Raw genomic sequence first — 12131 nt, forward strand, 5'->3', positions numbered from 1 at the left:
AACATCTTTTGAACATCTCCGCAAGAGATGTTTTTGTTTTTGTTTTTACCATTCTTTTTAGGTATGCTGCTGCTGCTAAGTCACATCAGTCGTGTGTGACTCTGTGCGACCGCACACAGGGCAGCCCACCAGGCTCCTCTGTCCCTGGGATTCTCCAGGCAAAAACACTGGCATGGGTTTCCATTTCCTTCTCCAATGCATGCATGCATGCCAAGTCGCTTCAGCTGTATCCAACTCTGTGAGACCCCATATACAGCAGCCCACCAGGCTCCTCTGTCCCTGGGATTCTCCAGGCAAGAATACTGGAGTGGGCTGCCATTTCCTTCTCCACTTTTTAGGTATAGTTAATTTACAATGTTGTGTTTCAGGTATACAGCAGTTTACAAGATACTCAGTATAGTTCCCTGAGCTATATCGTAGGTTCTTGTTGTTTATCTGTTTTGTATAAATATTAGTTTGTATATATTTAGACTCCTAATTTATCTCTCCCTTTTCTGCCCCCATCATCATCCTGTACTATCCCCTTTGGTAACTATAAGTTTGTTTTTTATGCTGGTGAGTTTATTTTGTGAATAAATTCATTTGTATCATTTATTTCAGTTCAACATAAAATATCCTATGATATTTGTCTTTTTCTGTCTGATTTCACTTAGAATAATCCCTAAGTCTGTCTATATTGCTGCAAAAGGCATTACTTCATTGTGTTTTATGCTGTGGAGGTGGCAACCCACTCCAGTGTTGTTGCCTCGAGAATTTCATGGACAGGGGAGTCTGGCAGGCTGCAGGCCATGGGGTCTTAAAGAGTTGGACACGGCTGAGCTACTTTCACTTCACAATATTCCCTTGTATATATGTACCACATATTCTTTATCCCTTTGTCAGTGAACATTTAGGTTGCTGCCATGTTTTGCCTGGTATAAATAGTGCTGCTAAAACATTGGGGTGCGTGTATCATTTTGAATTAGTTTTCATCCTTTCTGGATATATGCCCAGGATTGGAATTGCTAGTTCATGTGATAGCTCTATTTTTAGTTCTTTATGGAACCTCCGTGCTATTCTCCAAAGTGGCAGTACCAATTTATGTTCCTTCCAACAGTGTAGGAGGGTTCTCTTTTCTTCACACCCTCTCAAGCATTTATTGTTTGTAGACTTTTTGATGGTGGTCATTCTGACCAGTGTGAGGTGATACATTTTTGTGGTTTTGATTTGCATTTCTCTCATAAGTAGAGATGTCAAACATCTTTTCAGGTGACTGTTGGCCATCTGTTTGTCTCCTTTGGAGAAATATCTGTTTTGATCTTCTGCCCAGTTTTTGATTGGGTTGTTTGTTTGTTTTGATATTAAGCTGTGTGAACTGTTTGTATATTTTGGAAATAAATCCCCTATAGGTATCATCATTTGCATATATAGTCTCCTAATCCAAAAGTTGAATTTTTGTTCTTTTTTTGGTTTCCTTTGCTTTGCAAAAAGGTTTTAAATTTAATTAGGTCTCATTTGTTTGATTTTGCTTTTATTACCATGACTGTAAGAGATAGATCCAAAAAAAATTTGCTGACATTTATATCAGTGTTTTGGATTTGTTTTCCACTATGAATTTTATAGTATCTGGCCTTGCATTTAGATGTTTAACACAGTTTGAGTTTATTTTTGTATGTGGTGTTAGAGAATGTTGTAATTTCATTCTTTTTCATATAACTATCCATTTATGCCAGCATCACTTATTGAAGAGATTTCTTCATTCTGTATTCTTTCCTCCTTTGTTATACAATAATTGACTCTAAGTAAACTGGTTTATTTCTGGGTTTTCTCTCCTGTTCTACCAATCTGTGTTTCTGTTTTGTGCCATCTTCATACGACTTCCCTGGTGGCTCAGACGGTAAAGCCATCTGCCTACAATGCAGGAGACCCAGGTCCAGGTTCACTCCCTGGGTCAGGAAGATCTGCTGGAGAAGGAAATGGCAACCCACTTCAGTATTCTTACCTGGAGAATCCCATGGACAGAGGTACCTGGTAGGCTACAGTCGATGGGGTCACAAAGAATTGGACACGACTGAGCAACTTCACTTTCACTTTGTTGACTCTCAGTTTGTAGTGTAGTCTGAACTCAGGGAACATGATTCCTCCAGCTCTGTTCTTTGTCAAGATCATTTTAGATATCAAAGTCTTTTGTATTTTGGTACAAATTAAGTTTTTCTTTGTTTTATGAAATATGTCATTGTTAATTTGATAAGGGTTGCATTGAATATGTCGATTGCCTTGGATAGTATGGTCATTTTGACAGTGTTACTTCTTATGTATATGTTTGTGCCATCTGTTTGTGTCATCTTTGGTATCAGTCATCAGCATCTTATAGTTTTATGAGTACAGTTCTTTTGACTTCTTAGGTAGGTTTATTCCTTAGAATTTTATTCTTTTCTATGAGATGGTGAATGGGATTGTTTCATTAATTTCACTTTGTGATATATCATTATTAGTGTATAGAAATGCAGCAGTTTTTTATATATTTTGTATCCAGTAAGTTGACTCTGTTCATTGATGAGGTCTAGTAGTCATCTGGTGGCATCTTCGGGATTTTCTGTCTGTAGCATCATAGTGACAGTTTTACTTCTTTTTAATTTTTTTTAACTTGAATTCCTTTTGTTTCTTTTTCCTTTCTGATTGTTGTGGCTAGGACTTCCAAAAATATATTCAATAGAAGTGGCAATAGTGAACATTCTTGTCTTATTCATGTTGTTAAGGGGAATGCTTTCAGTGTTTCCCTGTTGAGTATGATGTTAGCTGTGTATTTGACATATACAGTCTTAATTATGTTGAGGTAGGGTCCATCTGTGCTGACTTTCTGAAGGGTTTTTATCATAAATGGCACTTGAATTTTGTCAGAACCTTTTCTGCATCTATTGATGATCATATGGTTTTTAGTCTTCAACTGTTAATGTGGTTGTATCATAGTGATTAACTTGTGGATATTGAGAAATCTTGCATCCCTGCAATAAATCCCACTTGATCATGGTATGATCCTTTTATGTCCTTTTATGTATTAGTAACTGTTTGAATCTGCTCTTTTGAACTCAGGGAAGGTCTAGGAGAATAAAGCCTTTATTCTACAAAAAAGAGTTGGATGCCTCAGAAAGGCTTTTGTAACTGGGAAGGTCTTCCAGAGTCAGTTTCAATCCCTCCTTTTCTTTGATACTCCTCGATCTTGAGATGAACATGTGTGGAAGAAGAAATGAAATAAATGTCCAATAGAGAGGTTAATCATACTTGACAGAGGAACCCAGGTTTAGATAGCCTTTTCCTGGATTTTCCTTCTGATTTCTGCTGATAAGATTCTTACACAATATCCTGGAATATTGTGTATGTTTTTCTTGAATATAAGCATTCCATTGTAACTTACAAAATTCACAGTTCGATACATTACATTGTAAATAGTATAACAGGTATTATCCTGCTTTCTCCATATATCACAGTCACTTTTAAAATCTCTCTTGTTTCTGTCCCATACCCATAGTATAATGCCCATAAGCTTACTGAACCAGTTCTTTTCTTTTAATGTCAGTATATTAGTTTGTGCTCTCAGTTATTTTCACAAAGACATGCAGTCACAAGCTGATATCTGATATAAACCTGTGTACCCTATGCTCCATGCAGGCCCTTTCTTCATCCTGACCATTCCTCACATAGTACCTTGATATGGATGGAAACATTGTTCGTACCTATCACATCCCTCCACGTTCTACATACTCTCACTGTAAAGATAATGTCTGGTCATCTATTGAACAAGTTTCTCAGGACATGACCTAAATCACTCTGTGCATCCATGATGACTCACAACCCATTTCAAGATGGGATGGTTGAATAATAGTTAAACAGAGTACTTCTGACTTGTATCTTCCTTGACATTTTCTTTCTAAGTTCCTTGTATTTTTTTTTTCTTTTTTTCTTTTTTTAATATTTTCTAGTCTATTCATTTGGTGGGTGGTCATGTTTACAAATAAGTTTTCTCAGTCTGTAGGTTCAGATTCATATCCTGGTTCTCTTACCACTTTGTGCACCAATTGGATGTGTCTCCTGCTCTGATTAGAGAAAAGCATGTTAATTTACCTCAAGCCTTTTAAAGCAAATTAGTGCTGTGAGTAGTACATGTTTTATAGTAAATACTCAAAATGTATTTTTGTTTAAAAAAGGTGATATCTATATTCTGTCATGTTTTTTATGATACGACTTTATCTACATTTTATCTTTTTAAATTTTTATTTATATTTTAATTGAAGGATAATGGCTTTACAGAATTTTGTTTTCTGTCAAACCTCAACTACATTATATCTTGTATGCTTTTCACTTGCAACATTTTTCAGCAATATTGTGTCTGACCCTAGTCAATAAATACACAAAGAGCGCTCTTTATTTATTTTATTTTGGTGCCATTAAACTAGGTAATTAAGAATAGTACATGGGTAGAGATTAGCCTTCCTTGATGGCTCGGTGGTAAAGAATTCACCTGCTAATGCAGAAGATGCAGGTTTGATCCCTGAGTCAGGAAGATCCCATGGAGAAGGAAATGGCAACATACTCCACTATTCTTGCTTGGGAAATCCCATGGACAGAGGAGTCCGGTGAGCTACAGTCCATGGGTCGCAAAGAGTCAAACACGACTGAGCGACTGAACAACAACAACATAGGTAGGGATTGCTTTGTTTATTGGCTGTAAGAAAACTGGTGAATATTTTACGTCTCAATTTATGTATCATTTACAGATGATGGTCTTTTAGCATGTATTCTGCAATACAGCTGACACATACTACTTGTTAACGTTGTAAAATGCCTTTTCTTTTTGGGTACGTAGTTCTATAGCAGATTTAGAAAACTACGTTGTTTCCAAAAGATTGTTTTAGTCATATTCTTCACTTTCTCATTTGTTTTCAATTGTAAACAACCAATTATGAATAGTTATTAACTGGGTAAGCTTGGTTTTGGATTATTTACTGTTACAATATACAATATTTTGTTTAGAATTTATTGATGTATAGTAAGTATGCAGAATACAGTGATAGTGTAATATTTTTCTTTTCAATTTGAGACAACTGTTGATTGATACCTTCCTAAGGGTCCTGATAGAAAAATATTCTGTTTTTGAGAGTTGGCCTAAGATTGTCCAATGTGAGTGTGTTTGGCATATGGTTTTTAAAACTAGGCTACCTTAACGGTGAATTTATGTTATGCTTTCTTAAGTTAAGAATTCTATTCCTTTAGTGTTTCTAAAAACTTAAGGTCATCATTGTGGTGTTTCATAGCTTGGCATAAGTATTACTTTTGGTATAACATATATTCAACATGAAACATTTATTTTTGAATTATTGTGAGCAGGATACCTATGATTCTTTTTATTTTGTAGATATTTCTCCTACACATGTGATCAAGCATTTACAACTGGAAGTGAACAGTGATAAACTAGAAACATTCCAAACATTGATGCTGGGAAGACCTGAAAGCTGTGAAATCAAACATTTTCATCTTTGGGAAAGTGAGGAAAATATGTGTGACTCTGAGTGTCAGGGGAGAGATGACAAAAAAAATTACAAAGGAACACCTGTAAGCCTTAATGGAAATGTGCCTAATGGAAGAGGTTCGCGTGAGATAAAGGATGCAGGAATCAAGCCCTTTGGAAATAGGTTTGGGTTTAACTTTCAGGATAAACTGCAGATATTTCAAACTGGCAGGATAATTTCTGAATATTATGAAGTTGAAAGGTCTGTCAACAACAGTTTCTCATTTTCACCACTTCAAAGAATTCCTCCTTGTGTCCAAACCAGTGTTTCTAATATATATGGGAATGGTTATATGAATCCTTCAGTAATAATGCAAGAACTCAAAATACACAAGAAAAAACTTTACAAATGTGATGGGTGTGACAAGGCCTTTCGTGGAAAGTCAATCCTTTTAAGTCATCAGACAGTTCATACTGGAGAGAAACTTTACAAATGTGATGAGTGTGGCAAGGCCTTTACTCACAGTTCACAACTCAGGAGACATAAGAAAATTCATACAGGAAAGAAATTATTTAAATGTGATATATGTGAGAAAGTCTTCAAGCGAAATGCAAAGTTTGCTGGTCATCAGAGGGTTCATACTGGAGAGAAACCTTACAAATGTGATGAGTGTGGCAAGGCCTTTCGTGTAAAGTCATACCTTTTAAATCATCAGACAGTTCATATTGGAGAGAAACCTTACAAATGTGATAAGTGTGGCAAGGCCTTTACTCACAGCTCAGACCTCAGGAGACATAAGAAAATTCATACAGGAAAGAAATTATTTAAATGTGATATATGTGACAAAGTCTTTGGCAGAAATTCAAACTTTGCTGGTCATCAGATAGTTCATACTGGAGAGAAGCCTTACAAATGTGATGAGTGTGGCAAGGCCTTTTGTGTAAAGTCAAAGCTTTTAAGTCATCAGACACTTCATACTGGCGAGAAACCTTACAAATGTCATGAGTGTGGTGAGGCCTTTCGTGTAAAGTCAACCCTTTTAAGTCATCAGACAGTTCATACTGGAGAGAAACTTTACAAATGTGATGAGTGTCACGAGGCCTTTCGTGTAAAGTCAACACTTGTAAGGCATCAGACAGTTCATACTGGAGAGAAATTTTACAAATGTGAGTGTGGCAAGGCCTTTCATGTAAAATCAACCCTTTTAAGTCATCAGACACTTCATACTGGAGAGAAACCTTACAAATGTGATGAGTGTGGCGAGGCTTTTCGTGTAAAGTCAACCCTTTTAAGTCATCAGACAGTTCATACTGGAGAGAAACCTTACAAATGTGATGAGTGTGGCAAGTCCTTTCGTGTAAAGTCAACACTTTTAAGTCATCAGACAGTTCATACTGGAGAGAAACCTTACGAATGTGATGAGTGTGGCAAGGCCTTTCGTGTAAAATCAAAGCTTTTAAGTCATCAAACAGTTCATACTGGTGAGAAACCTTACAAATGTGATGAGTGTGGCAAGGCGTTTTCTGTAAAGTCAAACCTTTTAAATCATCAGACAGTTCATACTGGAGAGAAACCTTACAAATGTGATGAGTGTGGCAAGGCCTTTCCTGTAAAGTCAACCCTTTTAAGGCATCAGACAATTCATACTGGAGAGAAACCTTACAAATGTGATGAGTGTGGCAAGGCCTTTCGTTTAAAGTCATACCTTTTAAATCATCAGACAGTTCATACTGGAGAGAAACCTTACAAATGTGATGAGTGTGGCAAGGCCTTTCGTGTAAAGTCAATCCTTTTAAAGCATCAGACAATTCATACTGGAGAGAAACCTTACAAATGTGATGAGTGTGGCAAGGCCTTTCGTGTCAAGTCAACCCTTTTAAGTCATCAGACAATTCATAGTGGTGAGAAACCTTACAAATGTGATGAGTGTGGCAAGGCCTTTCGTGTAAAGTCAATCCTTTTAAAGCATCAGACAATTCATACTGGTGAGAACCGTTACAAATGTGATGCGTGTGGAAAAGTCTTCCGTAAAAAACCACATCTTCTACTTCACTGGAGAATTCGTACTGGAGAGAGACCTTTCAGATGTAATGAGTGTGGCAAGTTCTTCAGTCGAAATTCACACCTTAAAAGACATCGGAGAATACATATAGAGAAACCTTTCAAATGTTTCGAGTGTGGAAAATCCTTTACTCACGTCTCAGCGCTCACTAAACATCAGAAAATCCATACATAAGAGAAACTTATGTGAATGTGGTATATGGTAGAAGTCTTCAAAATTCAAAGTTCAAAATTCACACCCTACTGTTGGTCAGATAATTCATACTACTGAGAAACCATACAAATATCGTGAGTGTGGCAACATCTTAGGTTTCATGAGAAAATTCATACTGGGTAGAAGTCAGATACATATGTATTTATTAGTCAGGTGTTTAGAACATGAATTCATTCTATAAAGATTCCTCACCAATTTCACAAATGTTAAAAAAAGAAAAGAAAACCCTATCCTCACATCTCACATCTCACCAGTAATATCAAAGTATTTATCCTGGAGAAAACACAAAGCAGTGTAATGTGTGTGGCAAGGATCTTACCCAAAAGTCACAAGATAAGAACATAGTGGAGCCATACTTACCAGACTCAGTGGTTGTGGCAAATCCTTTACGTTTTTCAGTCTATGTATTCTCTGATGACTTTAGTTCAGGTTCTCAGCAGCTGCAGTAAGTCCGTATTTGAAGAGAAGCTATAGAGATCTTTTCGTGTAAAAGAAACCTGAATTCTAACTCAGCAAAGATGATTCTTTGGGACAGTAGTCCACCATTTTTTGGTCTCCTAGCTTTCTGAATAAAGTCAATATTCCTTGCCCAACAAGTAGTCTCTCAGTTTATTGGCCTGTTGTGTGGTGAGCTCTAAGAGCTTGGCTCTGGTAATACATTGATCAAATGCATTTCCTACATGTGTTTCATGATGGTGTCTGGGAAGGAATCAATGAGATGAAGGGGCTGACTTCATTAGATACAATTCATTCACATCCATGTTTCGTGGAAAAACACACAGCCTGAATTACAAAATTTAATAGTGTGTGTGATTTCGCAATAGGGAGGGCAGAAAATAATGTAAAACTAGGACATGACTCATCATGGTCAGTAGGATCCGGAAGCCCTTCTGTACATAGTCCAGCCTGTTATAAAACATAATGTTCTACCAACTGACGTTGAACAGAGTAGGCAAGATGTTAAAAGGACTGGGCTTTTTGTAGGAGAGGGACAGTTACCAGGGACTGATGGTGTGCTAGGAACAATGCATAGGAAAAGGGTCATGTTCTCCATTGGGTAGAAATAACTCTTGTATGTATGATTAAAGAAGAGTTACTCTTATTTGTGGAAATTGAAGACAGAGCTGTCACGATCTTTGTAGACTGGGACCTGGGCACTGGAGTCGACGAGAAGAAGGAAGCAGGGGACCCAAGTCTCGAGTGAAACCAGGGTGCTTTATTTGCAGAAACGCATGTTTATGTATCTTTATACAAGGCAGCTTCAGGCAGTAAAAAAATTGAGCAAAAACAAAGCCGAGTGAAGTAAGCCAGAAGGAAAAACACCAATACAGTATAATAATGCCTATATATGGAATTTAGAAAGATGGTAACAATAACCCTGTGTACAAGACAGCAAAAGAGACACTGATGTATGGAACAGTCTTATGGACTCTATGGGAGAGGAAGAGGGTGGGGAGATTTGGGAGAATGGCATTGAAACATGTAAAATATCATGTATGAAATGAGATGCCAGTCCAGGTTCGATGCACGATACTGGATGCTTGGGGCTAGTGCACTGGGACGACCCAGAAGGATGGTATGGGGAGGGAGGAGGGAGGAGGGTTCAGGATGGGGAACACATGTATATCTGTGGCGGATTCATTTTGATATTTGGCAAAACTAATACAATTATGTAAAGTTAAAAAAAAAAAAAAAAAAGCCAAGCAAATAATAATCTTGAAAGGGCCAGAGAGCATTCCATATCCTGAAGAAGAGGGGCATAACTGAATAGATTACCTTTAAGTAAAAGATCACTGAAGGGAATCCAAGCAGATGCTCTTTCTCATGACCTCAATCCTGAGAACTGTGTGCAGCTCTGCTCGTTCCTGTTCTCTAGGAACTGGTAAGGAATAGAGTCCTTGAGAAATGGCACACGAAAGAAGAAAATATCATGTTGGATCCTTTAAAGTTGAATGTCCCCTGACAGTTCCCACTTTTTTATTTTTTCATAATTGGGGATGACTGTATGACGGCACACAGAGCGCCAGCGGCTGCAATAGCGCACAGAGTGCGGCCAAGATGAGCTACCCCATGTCCTGAGATCAAGGGCAGAGGCCGGGAGGACCCCATGCCCAAGGGGCGGCAGCCAAGAGGAGTTACCCCATGTCCGAGGTCAGGGGCAGTGGCCAAGAGTGCCAGGCTGCGACAGCAAAGGAATGGCCGAGAGGACCTACCCCACAACCAAGGTCAGGGGCGGCGGCCAGGAGGAGCTACCCCACATCCGAGGTCAGGGTAGGAAGCCGAGAGGACCTACCCTGCGTTCGAGGTCAGAGGCAGCGGCCGGGAGGACAAACCCCATGTCCAAGGAGCGGTGGGTGCGTGGTCGCAGGAGGGCCTAAGGAGCTTTTCCACGTTCAAGGTCAGAAGGGGCGGTGGTGAGGAGATACCCCTCGTCTGAGGTAAGGAGCAGCAGCTGCGTTTTGCTGGAGCAGCCGTAAAGAGATACCCCACGCCCAAGGTAAGACAAACCCAAGTGAGACGATAGGTGTTGCAAGAGGGCATCGGAGGGCAGACACACTGAAACCATAATCACAGAAAACTAGTTAGTCTAATCACGCTAGGACCATAGCCTTGTCTAACTCAGTGAAACTAAGCCATACCCGTGGGGCCACCCAAGACAGGCGGGTCATTGTGGAGAGGTCTGACAGAATGTGGTCCACTGGAGAAGGAAATGGCAAACCACTTCAGTATTCTTGCCTTGAAAACCCCAAGAACAGTATGAAAAGGCAAAATGATAGGATACTGAAAGAGGAACTCCCCAGGTCAGTAGGTGGCCAAAATGCTACTGGAGATCAGTGGAGAAATAACTCCAGAAAGAATGAAGGGATGTAGCCAAAGTAAAAACACTATCCAGTTATGGATGTGACTGGTGATAGAAGCAAGTTCCGATGCTGTAAAGAGCAATATTGCATAGGAACCTGGAATGTCAGGTGCATGAATCAAGGCAAATTGGAAGTGGTCAAACAGGAGATGGCAAGAGTGAACGTCAACATTCTAGGAATCAGCGAACTAAAATGGACTGGAATGGGTGAATTTAACTCAGATGACCATTATATCTACTACTGCGGGCAGGAATCCCTTAGAAGAAATGGAGTAGCCATCATGGTCAACAAAAGAGTCTGAAATGCAGTACTTGGATGCAATCTCAAAAACGGCAGAATGATCTCTCTTCGTTTCCAAGGCAAAACATTCAATATGAAAGTAAATCAAGTCTATGCCCCAACCAGTAACGCTGAAGAAGCTGAATTTGAGTGTTTCTATGAAGACCTACAATACTTTTTAGAACTAACACCCAAAAAGATATCCTTTTCATTATAGGGGACTGGAATGCAAAACTAGGAAGTTAAGAAACACCTGGGGTAACAGGCAAATTTGGCCTTGGAATACGGAATGAAGCAGGGCAAAGGCTAATAGAGTTTTGCCAAGAGAACGCACTGGTCATAGCAAACACCCTCTTCCAACAAGAAGAGAAGACTCTACACATGGACATCACCAGATGGTCAACACAGAAATCAGATTGATTATATTCTTTACAGCTAAAGATGGAAAAGCTCCTTACAGTCAACAAAAACAACACCAGGAGCTGTCTCTGGCCCAGATCATGAACTCCTCATTGCCAAATTCAGACTTAAATTGAAGAAAGTAGGGAAAACCACTAGACCATTCAGGTATGACCTAAATCAAATCCCTTATGATAATACAGTGGAAGTGGGAAATACATTGAAGGGACTAGATCTGATAGATAGAGTGCCTGATGAATTATGGACAGAGGTTCATGATATTGTACAGGAGACAGGGATCAGGACCATACCCATGGAAAAGAAATGCAAAAAAGCAAAATGACTGTCTGAGGAGGCCTTACAAATAGCTGTGAAAAGGAGAGGAGAAAAGGAAAGATACAAGCATCTGAATGCAGAATTCCAAAGAATAGCAAGAAGAAATAAGAAAGCCTTCCTCAGGGATCAATGCAAAGAAATAGAGGCAAAGAACAGAATGGGAAAGACTAGAGATCTCTTCAAGAAAATTAGAGACACCAAGGGAACATTTCATGCAAAGATGGGCTCGATAAAGGACAGAAATGGTATGGACCTAACAGAAGCAGAAGATATTAAGAAGAGGTGGCAAGAATACACAGAAGAACTGTACAAAAAAGATCTACACGACCCAGGTAATCATGATGGTGTGATCACTCACTTAGAGCCAGACATCCTGGAATGTGAAGTCAAGTGGGCCTTAGAAAGCATCACTACAAACAAAGCTAGTGGAGGTGATGGAATTCCAGTTGAGCTGTTTCAAATCCTGAAAGATGATGCTGTGAAAGTGCTGCACTC

General features: G+C 39.0%; 1 protein-coding gene across 3 annotated transcripts in view; it reads left to right on the plus strand.

The window, feature by feature from the left end:
* The window catches only part of LOC101904435 (zinc finger protein 665-like), a 36355-nt gene extending 27998 nt beyond the window's left edge, over positions 1-8357 (plus strand). For 2 of the 3 annotated variants that reach the window (XM_024979267.2, XM_010815355.4), the window contains one exon: positions 5393-8357. In XM_024979267.2, the coding sequence (XP_024835035.1) occupies positions 5393-7722 (2330 nt within the window). In that variant the 3' untranslated portion in view covers positions 7723-8357. Of the gene's footprint in view, positions 1-4510; positions 4680-5392 lie in introns of all 3 variants that reach the window. The other variant, XM_024979268.2, reaches the window with a different exon arrangement.
* Positions 8358-12131: the final 3774 nt, after the last annotated feature.

This window comes from Bos taurus, chromosome 18 (assembly GCF_002263795.3).
Source record: "Bos taurus isolate L1 Dominette 01449 registration number 42190680 breed Hereford chromosome 18, ARS-UCD2.0, whole genome shotgun sequence".
In the NCBI taxonomy this organism is placed as follows: Eukaryota; Metazoa; Chordata; class Mammalia; order Artiodactyla; family Bovidae; genus Bos; species Bos taurus.